Source organism: Calonectris borealis, chromosome 31 (assembly GCF_964195595.1).
Source record: "Calonectris borealis chromosome 31, bCalBor7.hap1.2, whole genome shotgun sequence".
In the NCBI taxonomy this organism is placed as follows: domain Eukaryota; kingdom Metazoa; phylum Chordata; class Aves; order Procellariiformes; family Procellariidae; genus Calonectris; species Calonectris borealis.
Window position 1 is genome coordinate 950,671 of NC_134342.1, and position 21,896 is coordinate 972,566.

The 21,896-nt window shown below is 53.4% G+C and overlaps 3 protein-coding genes across 5 annotated transcripts; 1 reads left to right on the forward strand and 2 right to left on the reverse strand.

The window, feature by feature from the left end:
• Positions 1-1,395: 1,395 nt before the first annotated feature.
• On the reverse strand, positions 1,396-16,881 carry PIN1 (peptidylprolyl cis/trans isomerase, NIMA-interacting 1). 3 transcript variants are annotated; one of them, XM_075134300.1, is made up of 4 exons: positions 16,740-16,881; positions 15,072-15,272; positions 8,423-8,533; positions 1,396-1,949 (listed from the first exon to the last, which is right to left on the reverse strand). In XM_075134300.1, exons 1-4 carry the CDS (start codon positions 16,795-16,797, stop codon positions 1,411-1,413), a joined length of 909 nt encoding a protein of 302 aa, XP_074990401.1. In that variant the 5' UTR covers positions 16,798-16,881; the 3' UTR covers positions 1,396-1,410. The 3 variants fall into 3 exon arrangements, with proteins under 3 accessions (XP_074990401.1, XP_074990402.1, XP_074990403.1); XM_075134301.1 differs by lacking the exon at positions 1,396-1,949 and adding an exon at positions 4,961-5,141; XM_075134302.1 differs by lacking the exon at positions 1,396-1,949 and adding an exon at positions 5,148-8,206.
• A 256-nt stretch (positions 16,882-17,137) lies between these two features.
• On the reverse strand, positions 17,138-18,135 carry UBL5 (ubiquitin like 5). The gene is made up of 5 exons (XM_075134318.1): positions 18,046-18,135; positions 17,832-17,892; positions 17,636-17,719; positions 17,454-17,491; positions 17,138-17,367 (listed from the first exon to the last, which is right to left on the reverse strand). Exons 2-5 carry the CDS (start codon positions 17,885-17,887, stop codon positions 17,324-17,326), a joined length of 222 nt encoding a protein of 73 aa, XP_074990419.1. The 5' UTR covers positions 17,888-17,892; positions 18,046-18,135; the 3' UTR covers positions 17,138-17,323.
• Positions 18,100-21,896, forward strand: FBXL12 (F-box and leucine rich repeat protein 12). Its single transcript, XM_075134309.1, has 3 exons — positions 18,100-18,265; positions 18,348-18,420; positions 20,206-21,896. Exons 1-3 carry the CDS (start codon positions 18,165-18,167, stop codon positions 20,977-20,979), a joined length of 948 nt encoding a protein of 315 aa, XP_074990410.1. The 5' UTR covers positions 18,100-18,164; the 3' UTR covers positions 20,980-21,896.

Consider the following 21,896-nt stretch of genomic DNA (forward strand, 5'->3'; position numbering starts at 1 on the left):
AGGCAAAAGACAATCCCTGGGCAGATGCCACGCCGAGAGGCAGCTCGCACAAAATGGCCCTGCAGGGAGCGCGGAGGGGGGGGTGCTGGGGAGATGCGTCTGGTTCCAGCTTTGTACAACAGCTCAAGAGCTACATCTAGAGGTCCAGGCACCTTCCCAGCTGACACCGAGGGATATCGCTCCTTCCTGGAATATTCGCAATCTGAGCAACCGCGTTCCTTCAGCTCACGTAAAAGCACCGAGACGCCTTTTTACGCAGCGTCTGTCCCGCCAGCCACCGCCTCCGCCGGGCTCCCCGAGCCTCCCCCAAAACTCCTTCTGTGCCATCGCCTCTGTCAGGGTAAGCGATAAAAGTGTTTGGTGCCAGGAGAGAGTAAGCAGCAATCTTAAAATAAGGGATTAGTTAGGCAACTTAGCAGGAACGTTAATTGAATGCAAAGTGACATCGGGGCGGCGTGAGGGAGGGGCGGAGCGGGCTTCCACGGATGCAAAGCTAGGGCTGCGCCAACGGGATTTTGCTGCACTTGTTACTTCCCCGGGGAGAAGGAGCTGAAGGATCAAGAAATTCAGTAACAGGGATTAGATGGAGCCCAAAAACATAATCGCATTGCCCAGCAGAGTCACCGAGTGCTCCCTCGCTTTTTGACAGGTAGAAACGGCAGCGTTAAACGAACCCGCTCCGGCGTTTCCACGTGCCCTTCTGGATCCCAGCTCCTAATGCCTGGAGGAGAACCGTGACATGTCCCGCGGAAGGCGGAGAGGCTGCGCCTGCAAGCAAACGGCAAGGAAGAGAAAACTCAGGGATGCTCCCAGGGTGGTGCTGGCTGGCTGCCGTCCGGCACGGAGACACCAAAGCAATCCCCAGAGCGCTTCCATGGGCAAGGGAGCGGCTGCAATTCATCCGGAGCGAAGGGAAAGAGACCACCACAAAGCTCCCGAGGCACGGATGGGACCTGACTTGGGTGCTTGGTCCGTGGAGACCCCGCTCCTTCCAGGAGCAGGGAGGGACCTTCAGCCACGCAACGGCTGCTTCTCCATCGGTGCCCCCTCTGGGTCTCATCAAGAGACTTCCTTGAGCGGACCGTGGGTAATTTCTATTGCATTTTCCAGAAAACACAATTTTCTTTGTAAAAACTAACACGTCGGGATTGAACCACTCGGTAACACGCCCAACAAACACCGCTTCAACCCCCCCGCCCTTCACGCAAACACCAGAACCTCGTCCCACCTCGACCGTTCGATTTAATCCCACCGAGACTTCGGTCTGTTCCCCAGAACATCGCTCACCGCTCCGCAGCGCACCTCGGAAGCTTTTTCCTCCCACACCCCCCCCCCAAAAAAATCTTCTGATTTCTTCTGGGGCAGAAACCGTGAGCACCCTCTGTGTCCTTCGGAGCACAACAGAGCTGCTCAGCTTTCCAGGTGGGGCCCCAGCGGCTTCCCCGCAGCCCCTAAAGAGCCGGCTGTGCATACGAGCTCCCCTACATCCACCAGTATATACCTGTCCATAGGTGCCTTTTTAATGGGACCCTGACATGGCTCCAGTTCCCTTCCCAAGCCCTTTTCCAGGGCTGGAATTGGGGAATCTGCTGCACCACCAGCCTGAGGACAGGAGTCCGGAGTCTCGCAGCCCCGCTTTAATAACGGCGCTCGACAGAGATGGATGCGATCCCCCGCCGCACGGCCATAGCCAGCCAGCGCGGGCCGCCCTCTCCGCAGGCGCGCAAAACGCACGGCGGGTTTGGCGAGCAGAAAATAAGTCTTGGGGTAGCAGCAGGGGCAGGGGGGCTGCTCCTTCCCCGCCTGCCTCTTGCCTTCAGCCTCCTCGATATCGCACAACTCCGGGCTGAGGGAGCTGGAGAAAAGCATCCTTCTCTCCGCGACAGCCCCGGACCTGCCTCCAACCTGGCTTCTGATCTCCTGGGATGCGACAGCTTCTTCCTCAGACCCTGGAGAGAAACCAGAAGAAATCCTTTAAACGATCCTTCTGGAGAAATGAAGGCTTCAAACACGATACAGTCAGAAGCGGTTACTGTTAATGTCACCGCTCCAGTGACGGAGTCCAAGGGTCGGCAGGCGTTTGGAGTAGCGAGCCAGGGTCCCCTGCGGGAACGGGGCTGGACGGAGCCGTGCCGCTCCGTATCTCACCCAGGAAGGGACCCGAATCCAGGCCGGGACAGCACAAATCAGGTTACTCCATCACCGACGCTCGCGGAGGGCTGCGACCAGCGCGCGTTCCCCAGGGAAAGGGCAGGAGACCGAAGCAGCTCCCGGTTTAGGATCTCTGCAAAGAGATAAACGGGACCCAGGACGACGCGCGCTGGTTCCTGAACCCAAATCCTAGGACAACCGCCACCAAAGCCGCGAGCGGAGCCTCGGGAGCAGCTCCCATCCTCCCCGCGCCCACGCTCACTCTGCCGAGCGTTTCAGCAAGGTCTCGCTGCCGGGAAATGGAAGGGCCAAATCCCAAACGGCGTCGCTGGATGAAGCGCCGGCTAACGATACGCCGCTGCCCGGCACCACAGAATGGTTCTCGTCGGCACCGTGCAGGGCTGGATACGGCCAGTTCACAACAGCGCTGAGAACTGGGAGCCATTAAACCCCCTTCCTGTGCAGTTTCCACCTGGAGCAACACCGGCAGGGTATCCCAAGGGCATTGGGACTTGGACCCCAATGTATAGCAGAGCCCCAGCAGCCTCACGCTTTAGGGCAGTAAATACCCTAACCAACATCCCCAGCTGCCAACGAGCACTTTTTAAAAGGCAGCGCCTTCTCTCGCCACCCCACAGCTTGCTGCTGCGAGGTCTTCACCCGGCACGAACCTGCTGGCAGTAAAAGAAAGCCCTCGGTAGCATCTTAACCCCCACTCCCAACATTCTCCACCTTCTCTTTTTTCCACGGCCACCTCATCAACCTTTTTACTTGTGGCCAGGGGCGATCCCACGCGCGTTTCCCACCTCCCGATGAGGATCTGAAGGCGGCAGAGGGATCGCCCGGCCGCAGCAGGGACGACAGCTGGAAAACAAAACCGCCGCAGCCACAGAAGGACACTGGGCTGCCGCTGCTTTTATTGCATTACCACATTTCCAGAGGGATGACATCTCTGCTCGCCTTCATTTACCTTTGATCCTGCGTTCGTGATACCGCACAGTTATTTGAGGTAATTTTTCTTTTTGAAGTTCTCACCTTCTTGTCACCCTGAGATGGATATTTTTCTTCTTTTTTTTTTTTTTTTTAATCCACGCGTAGCTATGGAAACCCACTTTTAGCCGATGCGCAAGAGCCTTCCATCTCCCCGGCATAACCAGCAAAGAGCAGAACGGCAAGCGAAATTCAGACGTTTGGTTTTGGTGATCACAGTAATTGGACAGAGTACGCAGGAGATGTTGCCTTTCCCCAGCTCTAAGACGGGAGTTTTTAAAAAAAAAAACAAACCCAACACACCGAGGAGCCCCTCTCCGTAACGGCTGATTTCATACCACGGGTGGAACACCTAGATTTGCAGAACCGAGGAGAGGTAGGAAGCGGTTATTAAATTGCACTGGAAGCACTGTTTTTACCTGATCTGGAGCAACACCTTATACCAGGATTTAAAGTTCTTACGAAATAAGACATCGACTCAACGCAAAGCAGAAGAACCCAACGGCAACAGAGAATAAAGAATATTAGCTTATAGCTTAAGACAAATCTGGAGAAGTTTTTCTTAATACCATGCAAGCCGCATTTCCATTGTAAGATTTAAAAAAAACCAACCCCACCAACAGCAAGAGCCAACTCAGCACATATTGCAGAGGTTTTTGTTTGTTCTAATAGAAGCAACGAGATCTCTACAGGCAAAGGAGGAGAAATAATCAATACCAGAGCTCTTGAAATGTTTAATTGGAGAGGGCTTTATTTTCTGCTTAAGAGAACTGGAACTATACAGCTGGTTTGCATTGGACCAAAGCTGGGATTTATGGTGGTTTTTTTTTTTCGTTTTTATTTCGCTAAACATAAGCAATGCAGTGTAACTGGAAAATAATGACTTACAGTGTTTAAACCACAAGTGGATTGAGAGGAGCTTGAGAAAACAAAAACAACAGCCTCCTAGCTAAAACCGAAAATCCACAACAGAGTCCGCCCTACGGCATGGCACTCTCTGTCTAAATGATGGAGTGACTTCAGGCCGGCACGGGAAGCAGACAGCATCCTACGTACCGCTACGCAGCCCGGGCTGGCTACCGCCCTTCCTGCAGCGGCAACTACTGGCCGTTAGCCTCTCTCGTTTGCCTTCGGAACCAAAAGGCATCTTCGAGTTGCAATAAAGCAACGGCGGGGGCAGAGAGAGCTCCCGGTGCCACCGCGTGACGGGACAGAGGGACGATCCTCGCCGAGCTGCGTTAAGGGAAGCTACGGACGGAGACCGAGGGACGGGTGCCCCATGCTAAGCTGGCTCATCGTTTGCTATCTTACGGTCAATTTATGAATGGCTTTAGTAAATCAGTTCTACAAACCAACAGACCGGGCTGCAGAGCAAATACCATTCTTTCGGGTTAAAATGCGTTTAAACAAACATGCAGAGGGTTGGGGAGTTCATTCCGTCATAGCACCAGAGTTCACAAGTCAGCTTCGCCATCATCAGCGCTGCGCTGCAATAAATACTCTGCGTCTCTAACGGGGTGGATGCGGGAAGCCCTGAAGTGTGACCTTTAGCGTTGACAGTTCCTCGGCTTAGGAGACGTGTCAATATAACTCAAGCAGCTGTGGCATGCCAGAAATGTTGTTTTTAACATTCTCTCTGCTCATGAAAGATGCTACTGTCTTAGTTTGATTGTGTTCTCCCACCCTTGGCTAACCATGCATCTCTGCAGGTGAAAAATATCGCGTCAGGTGCCACAGAAGATATTGAGATATGAAATGAGCTTTTTTTTTTTTTTTAACTGGATATGAAGTTCATTTGGGAGAGTGCAGGGTTGGAGTAGGTTTTGTTTTGTTTTTTTTTTTTTCCTTTCTTCCCCTCGCCCTTTCCTTTCTACGTGTCACCAAGGCACTTCACTCTGTGCGTAGGATGATGTGGATCCCTGATTCTGTGAAAACTGGTCCGCTCATCTCACCAGCCCTCAGCGCAAATGAGGCATCTTCAAAAGGTTTCTGCATCTGACCTGCAGAGAGCAGACACCAGAAAGTTCAATTAAGCTCAGCAACGAATGGAGGATCTTTCTGAGCAAGCAAGCCTCAAATGAAGACAGCTTCCAGGCAAACAACAAAGCCACCAATTAATAACTTGCAGGGGGGTGTTTGTTTTCATCTCCTCCCAGAAGATGATTCAAAACAACTCATTCACACATGCATGTACAGAGACTTTTTTTTTCAGCTGGGGGTTTTGTTCAGATCCTACAGACATCACTGCAGCAAGGAAAGGTACTCGGAGAGCTGCGGACCCAAAAGGCAGAGGAAATCTGTTCTGCAGACTCACTGGCACGAGCGGATGTTCGTCTTCCAGCCTCATGTGCCCTCCAGGTACACAGGGGGGAACGGACGTGGTGTGCATTACAAGCTGCGCTAAATAATTTACAAGGCACACGTGGATAATGTCACGACCTAGATAAGAACCGCTCTTGAGGCGCCACTCTCCAAGTCACTGAGTTTCTGGAGGTTTAGTAATCCCGGCTCAGGAAAGCCAGAGGCGCTCAGAGGAAGGACCCCGGGTGGGGATTCACGAGCAGAACTACTGCAGCTCTGCAGGGCGGCAGAAGGAATAAGCAGCACAGAATAATTCAAGCCAAGAGGAGAGACACCAGCCTGCTACAGGGGGGTTCAAGGGGGACACTATTTTTTGCCCGGTTTCCTGTGACAGAAGTTAGAGCAGAGAAACTGCCCGCCCCAGCCAAAATAATGAGGTTTTACTGTTACCAACAGGTCAAAGTCTCACCGGGGGACTCTCAACAAAAGCTTCAGCAGAAGAACAAGATGCCTGCGAGGGGAGGCCACGAGGCGACGGTCCCCCAGGCACAGAGGGAACACTTAATCTCTGCTCTTCGCACTGACCGTGCTTGCAGAGCTTGCCTCGAGATGCCCGAGGAGATGCACAGACCAGCGTCTTGCCAAAACCGCAACATAAATCTCCTGCAAGTCTACGACGCTCGTCTCCAAGCTCCGAGGCGGTGCTGTAGCTTTGGACTCCACAGCACGTTAGGAGGAGGCTGCAGAGAGCAGCCTGACAGCCGGATCACCAGCAGACATTGCAGCGATACACCGATCTCTTTGCCAACTAAACCTTCCCGACCCCTTCAAAGACCACGCTTTGCATCTCCAGAATTTCTCTTTTATTTCAGGACCTCCATCCATCCGTACCCCTTCCTCTAGCAAGGCAGCTAGACGCCGCGAAAAGATGCTCAATTCCTCCCTTTTAGGATTAGCAATAGCTTCAGCTATTTTCCCCTTCCAAAAAAAAGTGTTTTATTACTGAAGTGACCTGATGCATATGGCTTTCCAGAGCTTCGCTTCTCCCATTTCAGCCTTTAGATTAATCGCTAGGAGGGGCAAGCAGCTTGCCTGGCTCACAAGCTCCAGTTACAAAGCCAGTGTCGCTCACTGCCAGGCAGACCTGCCTTGTCACCTGAATTTTTTGGTTATTTTCCACTAGGACCTGAAATCTTTACTTCAGATGAGGTAACGGCCTCCCTGCTACACCACAGTGGTCCTCCTCGAGCAGAAACGTGACTCATTTGAAGGGTTTCAGGAAGACAAATTGAAATGTTTTAATAACTTCACCTCCGAAGTAACCAGTGCTCCAAGTTCTAACAAATTGCATTTTCAGCCCAGGAAAAAAACAAACAAACAAAAAACAGAGGCAGGGAGGGGGATGGAGTGACAGCGCAGGGGTTTGGCCGCCACGTATGGTTCCAATGCCATCTAGTGGAAACGGGCTCTTGCAACATTTCTTTACGTTTTGGTGCAGCCAGGGGGAAAAGAAAGGGGAAAAAAAAAATAATAATAATAAAAAAAAAATCAATCTCTTTCCGTACATCTCCAAAGAGCACAGTGAGCTGAGCTTCCGCTGAACCCAAAATAGCAGACACAGCACCCCAGGATTAATGTTTCATTATATACGATAAAATATCACTGTTTAGCCCTGCCTGAAAGGATCTATTTGAGGAAGGAACTGTTGCTCAACTGTAGCAACACTGCACCCTAAAAAGGAAGAGTGATTAAAAAACAGTATTTTGGTGGTGGAGGGGGGAAAAAAACCCCCAAACCACATTCCTGAATACAGTTTAACGTGCCAAAGCTGGGTGGGCTTCAGCTAGCAGGGGCTGAAAGAGTGACTGGGGAGACCCTTCCACGGTTGCGCCTGCAGCAGCAGCGAGCCCACCAGCGTTTTAAATATTCCTGGGACATGCGAAGAGGGGTAACAGCCTGGCACGATGAGGCAGCTGTGCAAAATGGCCTGGAAAATCTGTGTATTTGCTGCAGGGTACCAGCCCCAGACGAGCTTCTGAATGCTTCGGTCCACAAACCCCGCGCGTGAGCTTAGGGGAAAGACTTCCACTAAGACGACATGCCGCACTGCTGCTCACCGTTACGACAGACCTTGCTCTGGGATCGCTGCAAGTCCCTATGACCCTGGGGCACAGATTCTAACAATAAATACAGCATTCCCTCTCCCTGGCAGGCACCCTTCTTGACCCCTTTCAAATAAAATATGCATGGACACTCTCGCTATAAAGAGATTTGGGGTTGTTCTTTGAATATTGTAGCTGTACTCATGACATCATTGCTTTATATTTTCCTCCTTGTGGAAATTACTGCAAAAAGCATTCGTAAGACAAAGCAAAAGAGGTTTCAATGTTACACTTTCTCATCCCAGAGATTCTTCCTCCCACACCAGCAAATCTCATTAATGAGGAAGCATCCACGAGCTTTTTGTTGTCGCTCCCTCACTGCACCGATCAATAATCCTGTAACAAAATCTCTCGCCGGCAACATCATTTCAGTGGGCTGTGAATTGTTCTTATTTCCACAATTTGTTAACAGCTTTCTCATTGAAGATTAGAATGCCAAATCATTTATCTGGCATGCCGTTAGCAGGACTTATCCACTTCTTCCTTATTCATGGCTCATTACGCTGTGCAACTGGATTTCCATTCAGTGTAGCCGGAAAAATCCTTTTCCAGAGGGAAAAGCCAATTTCATGAAGGGCGTTTGCACAACATCATCTCTCTGCCTAGAATAATATTATGGTTGCATTCCTAATTGGTTTAACTTCTAGGCATCAAACTACATTTCCCGCACAGCAGGCTGCCTAGCATATAAATCCATTTTCATGTTCGTTCCCCCAGCAGCGGGGTGCATTATTAAACCCCACCCCCTGCCAAGACGATCAGCATCAACCCTGTAATCTTGATCTGGCGTTCAGGCTGCCAGGCTGAGCTCGACTTACCTCTTCCAAACGCACCCAGATCGCCTCCTGCTTTTGCCGAGCTGCAGTCGCTAAACTGGGAAGCGAGAGATTCAAAATCCTCTTCTCCCGATTTTATCTTCTGGATGTAGCCTGGAAATACAGGGAATAATTCCGTCAGGAGAAGGAAAAATGGAGAAAGAAAAAAAAAAACCCGCCCCAAACCCCCACCTTAAGCATCACATCCCCCAGCAAGAAGGGCACAAACAGCCACGTACGCACACCACGTACACGAAACGAGGTTTTCAAACCTCCTGAATGAAGACAGAGCCAGAACTAAACTTTCCTAACACCCCAAAAGCACTTGTTTTTTTTTTTCCAAGCACGTTTCCATCTTTGCACTGTGGCCCGTTTCCATTTAAGCTCCTATTAAATAAAAAAAGGTGATTCTGCCTATTACTACCCCTGAAGCATGGGAATTTATTATTGGGCTTCAGAATAGATGAGCTTTTGATTTCAGAAGAGCTCACCTCGGTAGAAGAACGAGCATGAACAATCCCCGAGGAGTGAATTATTTGTCAAGAGAGCTTTTAAAAAGGTCAGTTAAGAAATATTCGTAGTCTTAACCGAGAGCTCTGCCTCACTGTTCCACATCTTTCTGGACCAGCAGAAACCCCTCCTGCTAGCTCATAACAAGAAAACCTGGGAGACAGATCATATTTTCCAGTCAACAGCTTGATAACATGATTGGGGAGCCACTAATTACAGATACCGACTGCTCTCGGAGATGAGCACAGCACAAGTGCCACCGACACATCCCTTAACACCCCGGGAGGCAGATTTTTTACAGATTCTCGAGACAACAAGAAAATCCTGCGTAGTTTCACGCAACTCAACCAGCTTCAGCTCCTCCGTTCAAAGGAGCATAACCACTCATCAAAATCCCAAGCCGTCGCTGGTCTGACTTGCAGCCACCCCCCACCAAAACGCAATTTATACCAGTTGCAAGAAACGTTTCCGCACGAGCACAGTCGCGCAAGCTGGACTCGAAGCCTGCGAACAGCAGCTCTATCTGCCGTAGGTTAACCCTCCACCTTCCCAAAGCAGCCCGCTCCTGCCAGAGGGGCTTGCCTTCTACAAGTGATAAATTAAAGACTAAATTACGTTGCAAAAATCATTCAGCCGTGTATTTTAAGCAAGGGAGCGTCTCCCAGAGCAATCCATCTTCGTGCCCTGAAGCGCAGAGGAACAGCCCCAAACCAGTGCTCCAGCTTCCAACCCAAAGCAACTCTCCGTACCAGGTGGAATCCAGCTAAACTTATTTCTCACTAGAGATTTGTTTAATTTTTAAATCCCTCTTTCCAGAAACCTCCCGTCAGCTTTTGAAAGAATCGGCAAAGCCTGTCTTCCATTTTAGACCTAAGCAGTCCTCCGCTTTCAAAAAGAAATACTGAGAAGCAGCTGATTTTCTTCAACAGAGAAATTAAGAGAAAAGAAATGTCGTTCTACCCCTCGAAGCTATGTTTATCTCCTGGTTTTGATAACCAAACTTTCTATTTCAGGTCACTCCCATGTAAGCCCTGTAGCCTGCATGTATAAAGAGTCTGCACTTTGCTAGATAAACCTCTCTAAAAAAAAAATTAAAAAAAAAAAAAATTGGGCTGGGCGTCGTTTATTCCAACCACAAGCAGTGGAAGATCCTACCTGAAAAAGGGTCATGCACGTAATTCAAGGGCTAGGCTTTATTATTTGGAGGGATGCTCTCTCGAAAGGAAAAGGGCAGTTTCTGATGCAAAAGGATGAGGAAGCAAGTATTTTCCAGCTCATTTTAATGCTATATACTTGTATACACCTGAGGAAATATCTGTGAGGGCTGGGGACAGGTAAGAAAATATTCCTTAATGAGCGAATGGAGGTCGCCTCTTAGGAGTTGAGGTATCCAGCAGCAACTGAAAAAGCAGGCTATTAATTTTTGAATGAACCCCTTTATTACAGTTTAATGCTTGCAAGACCAAAACGAAGGGATTTTAAGCCTTCCGATTAGTCTTCTAGCCTACAGCCCATTTTTCCTCCCCAATTCATTCGTCTCTTTAAATCAGCTGCCACTAGCCTAAACCTTTGGGATTCAGCGAGGTGTTCAGGACAGCTAGGTTTGCTTTTCCAGCTGGACGGGCCAGGAGGAAGAGCTACCAAAAAAATTGGAAGAGGAGATTGATTATCTCTTGTTCTAGAATTTTTTTTTTTTTTAAACAGGTGTCCTTTTAAATTCAAAAGCTGTAGAAAGTGATCTTAATTCCTAAAGTGCATAACCTGCTTTAACAGAAAACACCAGCACCAGTTTTGTCACCTAAGTGAGATTATACGCATTTATCCTACCTGCTGCTTAGAGTGCACGCGTACAGGAGGAGAAAGTCTAACATCAAAGTCTGAAACTCTACAAAACTTAAGACAACAGCTATTTATCCTGCATTAAAAAGAGAAAAAGGATTATTTATCTGGGTGGAAGGCAGTTCACAGCAGTCATACGTTTTAGGAAAGAAACTGATACTGGTTCATCCTGTTAAACTAAGCTGCTTGAGCATAAACAGCCCACTTGCTGACAAAACAGAGTTTATCCTAAAAATATGTATTTACCACCATAAATACGTATCTGATTGCACACAGCCGCCAGTCCCCAGCAAGTCCCCGTCACACATCACACCCAGAAGTGTCAGGAATTACAGCTTTAAGATGTATACTCAGGTTAAAGTAATAAAGCATCCAAATTAGGGATCAGAGTGTTTACGTTTATATCCAAAATTGCCTGCCCTGGTCACATCAGCAGGTCCCGAGGGGTAAAGAGGGTTTCACCAGCTTGTGCAGAAAACCAGCCAACTACATATTGAAAGAGAATTTAGTTATTAAAACCTCCTAATTTTATGCTGGTGACCAACTTGAGAGCAAAATCTGCCTGTCAACTAGATGAGGGTTTTCCTGGATAAAACCTAAGGCTTTTTTTAAAGCTAAGGTGGTTGTTTCAAGCCACCTCTACCAGAACAAGACACCTGCACCTCGTGTCTAAACGTTGGCTCTGCGAAGTGGGATTAATGGGCCTTGTCCCCAGATGATCTCAGCCGTTTAGAACAACTTATGCAGATGAGGTACCGTCCAGGTTTTAATAAACTACCCCTAAAACTCTCCAGGTGTAAGTGAAATGGAATAATGCAAAAAGAGCAAGATGAAGAACGGCAACGGATTGTGCTGAAATGGGGAGTATTGAGGAAGAGAAGCTTTCGGGGACTGAACCTTGGGATGAATCCTGGCTGATTCTGCAACAAGAAACAGAGGTAAGCTAACGAAACACGCAAATAACGAGCTGGAGGGTGGGGAAGCAGTCAGCAGAAAGGAGGATCGGAATATTAAACGTGACCTGAACGACCACGCAAGATCCAGCGACACCAAGCGAACTCACAGACCTATTTACAAACGCAACAATAAAAAAAAAAAATCTGCTGTACGCAGAGAGCTCGGTCAGCAGAGGAGGACCCGAGTGCGGAATTACAAATAACTCCAAAACAGGCAGTATGACTTTAAAAGCAAGAAATACAGCACTCAAGTCATGGTATCCTCAACAGAGAGAAGGGCAGCAGTAAATGCCACGGTAGAAGGCACCGCCAAGAGCTAATCTGGAATATTGTGTACCACAATGAACCCACGCTCAAGAAAGATTAATCAAAACTGAAGTGCAAAGGAGGGCTAAGAGTAGAAACAGCAGAAGGGATGACCTACATTACCAGAAACTAAAAGCCTGGTTGGCTCAGCGTGCAAAAACAGGCTGGTAAAGAGCAGGGCTCTCTAAATCCACTGAGAGGTCAACATCAGGAAGAAATTAAATTTAATTAAGTAATTAAACAACACTAATGCAAGAAATACCAGATAGATACTGATCATAAGCAGTATTTAGCTGGAAACCGGGTTTCTACACGTCCGAGCAAAGATGGTCTGGAATAACCTTCACAGCAAATTCAGCCAGAGCCCTAACTGCCTCTGACACGGCGCTCGGTAAAGCTTGCAGAGGGGACTAAGAGGTTTCGCCACCTTTAATATCAGGGTCAGGCTCAAATCTGAAATTTCTTTCTAGTCCCACGTTCCCTACGCTGTTATCACCCATCAGAAAAGCGCCTGGTGAGCCAAGTCCTCCACAATGGGAGAGCTAACCTACATTTAATTCTCCACTGCAACTTTCTTAATGGATTAAAAATCATCCACGGACGACGCACCCCTCCAGCTCTCTCGACTCTCCTCCCTTATTATGGGAGAAAAAGCCCTCAAATGGAATATTTGACATCAGTCAAGTTCACCTGCCGCAAACATTTATCTTTAGTATTGTCCCCTCTCCTGTGGGAACAAAGAGCTCCCTGATCAAATCTCTTTCTCGGATTTTTATTGCATAAAGCGTTAACACCACCAGAGGTAGATTCAGAGGGAGATCTCAGACATAACCGATCTCCAAACAAAACACGAAGATGTGTGGTACGGTGCCTGTCAAACCAATTCCTCCCCAGAGACCTACTTAGACGACCCTACGCTATAATTACATGCACCAGGTAAGTACGTCTGTTCGGAGAAGCTCACTGATGCCTGACTGCCAGGAGCCGAAGCGGAGCTAAGCCCTGCATCCTCCCAATAAGTTTCGGCTGTTCTAGAAACTTAACCTACAGTAATTTTCAAGAAGCCACCGCAAGATAATTAATCATAAGCTGATGTTGCCTATGCCCTTCCCAGGAATAGTGTTTATCGGGGACAAATGTGGACAGAAAGGTGGTTAGGGGCTGTTTTTTGTGACGCTGGTATTCCCATCATAGGAATTAATTCCCTAATGGCCTTTACCAAGAACACAAGCAGGGCATTTACACAAAGTAAGTTTTAATCACGACTCTTTCCTCTTCGGACACCACAGAGAGATTACGAAACGTAAGAGTTATGTGATAGTGAGAGGGCTCTGACGCTGTCAAGCTTAATCTCATTCTTTCGAGCTAGGGAAAGTTTAAGCTGTTTCTTTCCATCACTTTACCGGGTAGCAAAGAACTGGGGCATCTCAAAGAAAAGCACCCAAACAAAGTAAGGATGATGACAACCGTTGAGTCCAAATAATGTTATCCAGGCTCCTAAAGACAACCAGTTTACAGAACGCCTAGTATCAAAAAGCCTACCTGGTCACAAGCTCCTGAAATACCTCTTTAGAGATACGAAGAGAACTTTCCCTTCTAAGAATGTAAATGATTCCCTCTTACAAAGATCCAAGTTCACCAATGCCTGCTTAAAACACGCCAGCATCCTGCATCGTTTAACCTCTGATCTGTAAAAAGCTCTGCTTTTTGATGAACATCACTCCAAGAGATGGGTCTACCACAGTTTTCTTCTTTAAAAAGAAAAAATGAAAGAGAACAGAGAGACAGACAAGAGAATCTGCAGCTCGGCTGAAATATTTCAATCTATTTATCTTTACACCAGTCTCAACTCCCTTGGCACAGATCGCCACAGCAGGCGTGCATCCGGCTTTATTGCCCCCGGTCACGCTTTCTCGGCCACCCTAACCCGAAGGAGACAATTCCCTAAGAAAATTCCCATCTGTGCCAGTTAATTTAACCTCCCCTTCCAAAAGGCGGTGAGCAGATACCACCTGCTGGTCACTGCCTCGTTGCTTCAAGTTATTCGGCAACGATATTTCCCCTCCCAGGGCTTTCAAATGAGAAAGTCTTCAAATTTATTGTTGGTTAGGATCAAGGCAATAGCCAAAACACCCTCGCTATCTTTCCTCCCTCATTGCTGAAGCCATAAAAGATAAGACAGTCCCAGTACCGCGGACCATATCTGTGCGCTCGCGGCGCATCAGCCAGCCTTCGCAACTGCCAGAAAAGACAAAGCTGCCCACTAAAGAGCGTGCTCTCAGTTTCATCAATTAATCAGTGGGACTGATTTAATCCTCACCCCCAAATTCCTTCTCCTAAGAGGTAAAAGCCAGGACTAACAGCTAGACTTTGAACTCCCTTCCGTAAGATCAAAAACCTCGACGCTGAAGAAACACGACATCAATTCTACCGCCAGAGCTGCAAGGAAAAATCTAGGCTGCAAAGATGAACAGCACCTATTGCGGGAGGCACGCGGCGCCCTCGCTCCTGGACCAGATCGCAAGCCAGAACACTTTGGGGAAAAACCCGAGCCGATCAGGTCATCCGTACAGCCCCGTGCAAGGTTGATTGCCTCCTACAAGCAACTTGATTTCAAGCAGAGGTTAATTAGAACTTACTCTAAGTTGCTATTAGGGCAAGGAGTCAAGTGACATTAAATAAAAAGAAATGTTTAAAGAACATTTGTTTTAGCTTTAAATCATTTTATTTTTAATGTAAAAATACACATTTACAAAGAAAATACAAACAAACCTCTGAAATAACATTACAAAAAAAAACACAAAGGGGAAGACACACGGGCTGGGGCCTATCTTTACGTCGTTTAATCATACAGCAAAATTGTTTCTCCAAGTGGCCGGGCCACACGAAAGTCCATGTTCAAACCACTTGGCTTAAAAAACTTTGCTTTAGCAAGTTCACGACACACTGAACCACTCATCTCGGGGTCCAATTCTAGCCTTAAAATGACTTTTCCCCTCCAACAGTATCATATTCTCTCTCTCTCTCCTGCATTTACTTGCCATTTATAAGCTCCAGTGCCTCATCTTTGGTCCGCGTGATCTTTTCCTGCCTCCACGACGAGGGTCTTCTGGACTGGTTGTGTTTCACCAAGAGATGCGAACATCGCACTTTGCTAGGCTCCCCTTGGCCGTTCTTCCCGCTGCCGCTGGGCCGTTCCCACTGGCTGGCATTTGTGATGTGGTTGAAGTAATAAACACGGCCTGCGGACAGAGAGAGGGGGCTGGGGTTAAAAAAAAAGCTCCGGGCAGACCCCAAGAATCAGCTTCTTGACCCCAACAGTCAGTTTCTGACCCCAAGAATCAGCTTCTTGACCCCAAGAATCAGCTTCTTGACCCCAAGAATCAGAAGACTAGATTTCTGTGAGTGCTCGGCCACATCCACGCGATCAACTGAAACACACGAGGTAGGAAACAAGACTTTACAACTCCACGTAATTTCCTAGGCAAGCGTTTCCACCGGGAAGCGCCCTTTAGTCAAAGCAACGGCCCCACGCGGAAACAGGCTCCAGCTGCCTTTCCAATTCACGACGCTCGCACAGATCGGCGACAAAACACCCACTGACACAGTCAGAAACCACAAACACCCCCCAGGGCAACACCCCGCCGAGAAGGTGGACGGTGCCGGGTTTCTGGGATAAGATTGCGTTTCACTCCAGCCCTGTTTACAAGGGCAAAACAGCGTAAAGCCTCTCTGTTAAGCACATCCCGCACTGTCAGCAAAGATCACATCTTTGCATCGCACAGACCCTTCCTTCGATCGAGACGATTTCTGCTTTCTTCCAGCAAATCATTCATCCCAAAGCTCTCCACTGAAGCTAGACTAGGCTCGAAAAAAAAGCCAAGCAAACCGAAGTGAAGGATTGCAACAGCAGAGCTGTGCGGCGGGAAGCTACGACCTCATAGCAAAGGACCCAAATTCCCGGTTGCAATCCCAACCAACAGCCTAGACCTGCTAACTCCAGGCAGCCACGCAGCTCCCTCCCCGCAGGACGCTTCAACCACGGTAGTTCTGCCCAAGAAGGGTTCACAGGGGCCCCTCTTCTCTCTCAGCCTCCCTAGACCTCAAACAAAGGAGCAGAGCAGCCAAGCTGATGAACACGACCTCCCGGGAACTGCTTTTGAGCCACTAAGTGTAAAAAGCTCTCGCCGCAAAGGCCAAAATCCGGCTGAAAGCACCGTCCCGACCCACACCTTCCCTCCCCCAGCCCCGCCGAGGGCAAAGCGCCCTAACCCGGCCTTTATAGAGCCTTCTCTCGGCTCCCCCACCCTGCCCCGCTTCCCTCCACCTTACCCCAGCCGGAGCAACCCCCCGCCCCGGCCGACCTGGCATCGCTCCCCTGGCAGACGACGGTCCCAGGAGCCGCTTCGCCCCCCCCACCCCCGCCAAGGCCACCCCCCCCGCCCCAGGGGCACGACGCCCCCCCGGGCACGGCAGCCCCGGAGCCAGGCACCCCGCAGAGCCCCACCCGGGCGCTCGGGCCCACCCCGAGCCCAGCTCTCCACACTCCGCCGCCATCAGGCCCCGGGCACCGCTCGCAGCCCCTCAGACCCCGCCGACCGGGCCACACCTCCGCCGGGGACCAGGCCGATACCCCGAGAGGCCCGGCCCGCTGCCCCGGGAGCGGGCACCCCCCCAGCCCCTCACGCTCCCGTCGCCGCCGCCCGTACCGGAGCTGCGGCTCATGCGCTTCTCCCAACCCGCGGGCAGCTTCTCCTCCTCCGCCATCTTCCCTCGGCTGCGCCTCCCGCACCGCGCCCGGCCCCATTGGCGCGGGGAGGAGCGAGGTGATCCCGCCCCCTCCCTGCTTCCATTGGCCCGAGGGAAGGCAGCGCCCAACCTTCTCGCCTTGCCATTGGCGGAAGCGCCCGCCCTTCTGGGAGGCCGCATTGAGCCCGGAAGCGGTCCTGGGCACGTGATGCGGGAGCGGACAGTGGCCGCGGGTGGACAAAAGAAGTAGGAACGCGCGCGCGTAGAAAAACGGCACCGCGCCGTTCCACTCCCCCTCCCTCCACTCGGTTCGGCGGCTCCCGGTGCCCCGTCCCCGCCGCCACACAGCAACGAGAGATTCGAGAAACACGTTTATTACAAACCACTTCAACACCTCAGGGCAACTACAGCAGGTTTGGAGCCTCAACATGGCTCCAGCTCGGCCATACCGGGAACGGGGCGGGGGGGGGTGGGTTTAACGGGGATGGGGGGTATCCCACGGAGAGCACCGGGGGCGGGGGGAACCGGGAAGGGATGAGAGCCGCTACTGGTAGTAGAGCTCCAGGTTCATGCCATCGTGGATCTCATCTGGAGGATGGAATTAAGGAGAAGGGCGGAGATCGATGGGGACACCCCCCCACCCCCTCCATTAACACCCGCCCGCAGAAGGATACAGTCGCCCAGCGTGACGTGATCCTTGAAGATGGTGTACCTGCGGGGACGGAAAACACAGCTATCCGGTGGCCGGGACCGTCTCCACCGCCCCGGGATGGCGGGGGGGGGTGGCCCCGACGGGCCCCCCCCCCCCGCCATCCCGGGGCAAAAGCTGTTTCAACCCCCCCCCGTCCCCACTCACCACTTTTTAAGGACGATTTTGTCCCAGCGTGTCCCGGTTTGCGCCGCGATCAACTTCTTCAGGTCGCGGATAGAGTCCTCGGTGCTGGCGGGGCCGTTAAGGAAAACCGGGGGAGGGTGGGAGACACCGGGAGGACCCCCCCACCCATCCCACCCCACCCCACCCCACCCCACCCAGTCCCGGTTCCCGGGGATACTTGCATTTCACCCGCACCTTCTTGCCCAAACGATCGTTGCAGACGACTTCGATCATCGTTGCTTAACGCGGGACACGATATGAGATACCGGGGGTTAACGGGGAGGAGAGAAAAAGCACCGGGAGGGGGGAAAAGAGGCACCGCGAGGGGGTTGTCGGTAAGGAAGGGGGTTAAATAGGGAGGTCCCGACCCCCCGAGCCCCCCCGGTACCCACCGAGCTCTGCGTCACTCCGCCACAGCCGCTACCGCGTCGGAACCGGAAGCTACCGGGAGCTAAGCCGGAAGCGGAAGTGACGCACGCAACGCTCGCCGTATTGTCGTGAAGCAGCCAAGATGGCGGAGGCGGTTGGAGGGGAGCTGCCGGTGTTGCCCGATTCGGTGCTGCTGCAGGTCCTGGCGCTGCTGCCGCTGCGGGACCGGCTGCGGGCGGCCAGGTGGGACCCCCCCGCCCCCCGACCGGCACCGGCCGCCTCCCCGCCCGGGCCCCGGCGCTGATCGCCTCCCGCCTCCCCGCAGGGTCTGCCGGCGGTGGCAGCGGCTGGCGTTGGACCGGACGGTCTGGAGACATGTGGATCTGAGCCCGCACCGGGTACGGGCCGCCCGACAGCCTTCCCGAACCGGGCGGCGGGGGAGGGCATCGCTTCGCTGAGGGCAGGGGGCTGGGGGGGGGGGGGGGGCTGATATGGAGGGGATCACCCCACTTTGGGCAGGGGGCTGAGGTGGAGGGGGGGCGGGGATCACCCCACTGCAGGCAGGGAGCTGACATTGGGGGGGGGGATCACCCCACTGCGGGCAGGGGGCTGACATTGGGGGGGGCTCACCCCACTTTGGGCAGGGGGCTGAGGTGGGGGGGGGGGAATCACCCCACTGCGGGCAGGGGGCTGAGGTGGGGGGCTCACCCCACTGCAGACAGGGGGCTGACGTGGGGAGGGGGGGCTCACCCCACTGCAGACAGGGGGCTGACGTGGGGAGGGGGGGCTCACCCCACTGCAGACAGGGGGCTGACGTGGGGAGGGGGGGGCTCACCCCACTGCAGACAGGGGACTGACGTGGGGAGGGGGGGGCTCACCCCACTGCAGACAGGGGACTGACGTGGGGGGGGAGATCACTCCACTTTGGGCAGGGGGCTGAGGTGGGGGGGGGATCACCCCACTGCGGGCAGGGGGCTGACACTGGGGGGGGGATCACCCCACTGCAGACAGGGGGCTGACGTGGGGAGGGGGGGGCTCACCCCACTTTGGGTAGGGGGCTGAGATGGGGGAGGGGGATCACCCCACTGCGGGCAGGGGGCTGACGTGCCGGGGGGGGGGGATCACCCCACTGCGGGCAGGGGTCTGAGGTGGGGGGGGGGGGATCACCCCACTGCGGGCAGGGGGCTGACATTGGGGGGGGGGGATCACCCCACTGCGGGCAGGGGGCTGACATTGGGGGGGGGATCACCCCACTGCGGGCAGGGGGCTGACATTGGGGAGGGGGGATCACCCCCCTGTCGGCAGGGGGCTGACGTGGCGCGGAGGGAATCACCCCACTGCGGGCGGGGGAGCTGACGTGGCGGGGGGGGGGGGGGAAATCACCCCACTTTGGGCAGGGGGCTGACGGGGGGGGGGGGATCACCCCACTGTGGGCAGGGGGCTGAGGTGGAGGGGGAGGGGGGATCACCCCCCTGTCGGCAGGGGGCTGAGGTGGGGGGGGAGGGGGGATCACCCCACTGCGGGCAGGGGGCTGACATTGGGGGGGGGATCACCCCACTGCGGGCAGGGGGCTGACACTGGGGGGGGGGGGGGGGATCACCCCACTGTGGGCAGGGGGCTGACACTGGGGGGGGGGGGGATCACCCCACTGCGGGCAGGGGGCTGACATTGGGGGGGGGATCACCCCACTGCGGGCAGGGGGCTGACACTGGGGGGGGATCACCCCACTGCGGGCAGGGGGCTGACACTGGGGGGGGGGGGGGATCACCCCACTGCGGGCAGGGGGCTGACACTGGGGGGGGGGGGGGGGATCACCCCACTTCGGGTGGGGAGCTGACGTGGGGGGAGGGGGGATCACCCCCCTGTCGGCAGGGGGCTGACGTGGCGGGGAGGGAATCACCCCACTGCGGGCGGGGAGCTGACATGGCGGGGGGGGCGGAATCACCCCACTTCGGGCAGGGGGCTGACGGGGGGGGGGATCACCCCACTGTGGGCAGGGGGCTGAGGTGGGGGGGGAGGGAGGATCACCCCCCTGTCAGCAGGGGGCTGACGGGGAGGGGAGGGGGGATCACCCCCCTGTAGGCAGGGGGCTGACGTGGGGAGGGGGGGATCACCCCACTGTGGGCAGGGGGCTCACCCCTGCCCGCCCCCTGGGAACGTGCCGTTTTCTTTCTCCCCCCTAGATCAACTCCCGGACCCTGTGGCACCTTGTGCGGCGGCGGCTCCACGACAGCCTGCGGACGCTGCGGGTGCGGGGCACCCTCCGCTCCGGCGGCAAGGACCGGCTCCTCTCCCCCGCGCTGCTGGCCGCCCTCGGGAAGCGGTGCCCCCGGCTCCACCGGCTGTGCCTGGCAGAGACCGACCTCCGCCCCGTCCCCTACGGGAGCCTCCCCCCTTCCCTCACGACGCTGGAGCTGAGTCGCTGCGAAATCCCCATCGCCTGGTTCTGCGGCGCCGCCGCGAGGGCCCTGCCCCAGCTGCAGCACCTCGTTGTCCGCAACGTCCCCGCCTTTTCCGATCGCCATCTGCTGAACGTCTCCTCCCAGAGCCGCCTGAAAACGCTGAGCCTTTCTGGCACCTACCGCGTAACAGATACGGGGGTTCAGAGAGCGGCTCCGCGCCTGGAGGAGCTGGAGTGCCTGGTGCTGCGCCACTGCGTCGTCGGTGACTCCGCCGTGGACTTCGTCGGGCGCCACATGAAACATCTCCGGTTCCTGGAGATCAGCAACGCTTACGCCCTGACGAACGCGGGTCTGGCTTGTTTGGCCTCCCTGCGGCGCCTGGAGACGCTGTGCCTTAACCTCTGCGATAAGATTTCCCCCGGTGCCGTTATTGCTTTGTGCCAAGCGCTGCCTCAGCTGAGGAACCTCAAATTAGGCGGGGCTTGCTTGGAAGACGAAGTAATCGATAAAATTCAGGCGAGTTTGCCCCGCTGTAGTTTTTCACGTACTCCTTGACACGCAGCCTGAAGCAGCAGGGCTTTTGTCATTCGTTACCACGCCTCAAGTGCTCCTGTGGGGGTAAAATCTCTTTTCCTGGGAGCTGCTCTACGTATTTTTGGGACAGACTTTTTGTTGGGGCTAAACCAGCAAGCGTGTCATGTAAAATGGTTTTTCGGGAGCTTGCTTTTGGTAGGATCAGGGGGATAGGAAAGCCGGGGAGCACCCGGCCTTTGGGAACCCCTCGGATGAGCTGCCCAAAGACTGGCTGAGGTTACAAGTTTAACCTCTGCCCGCTCCTCTTCCCCCGCCGCTAAACATCCGGCAGCAGCTTAACGAGCGCAGAATTCAAGGAACAAAAGTGAGGCGCCCTCCTGCCGCCGAAAAAAAGATCTGGCAGCCCAAATCCCAGACTTCCAGTTAATATCTAACTCCGATTGCTTAACCGCCCTGCACGTACACTCCAAACTCTGCCGGGGAAGAAATACCTCAGCCACACGTGCCAGAGCTGCTCTTTTCTTGGAAGAGCTCAGGCGATCCGCCCAGGCGGCGAGCGTTTTCCATCCAGGATATCATCTTGCTTTTTCCTTTCCTTCAAATTCAGTTCTTCAAGTTTTCAAAAAGGTTTTGGTCGCGGGGCTTCCTGAACGCCCGGTCCTAAGAGGCACACGTCGCATTTGTGCAGCAGACGGGCTGGCGCGGGCTCTCGGGCATCGCCAGGGGCTGCCGTCACCTCCCGTGCAGCGGGAGCAGCCGCGTTTCCTTGTCACTTTTTATCGTCCCCATTCTCCTCCTCCCCGCAATGTCGTAACGCCAGATAATGGACTCTGAGCGTCGCGACGTTGCTATTTTTAGGTCGTTGAGTCACCCGAGGATGTTTTTAAATCAAATATTGTATTTATTAAATAAAAATGCTTTTGATTTGTGTTTTCTCA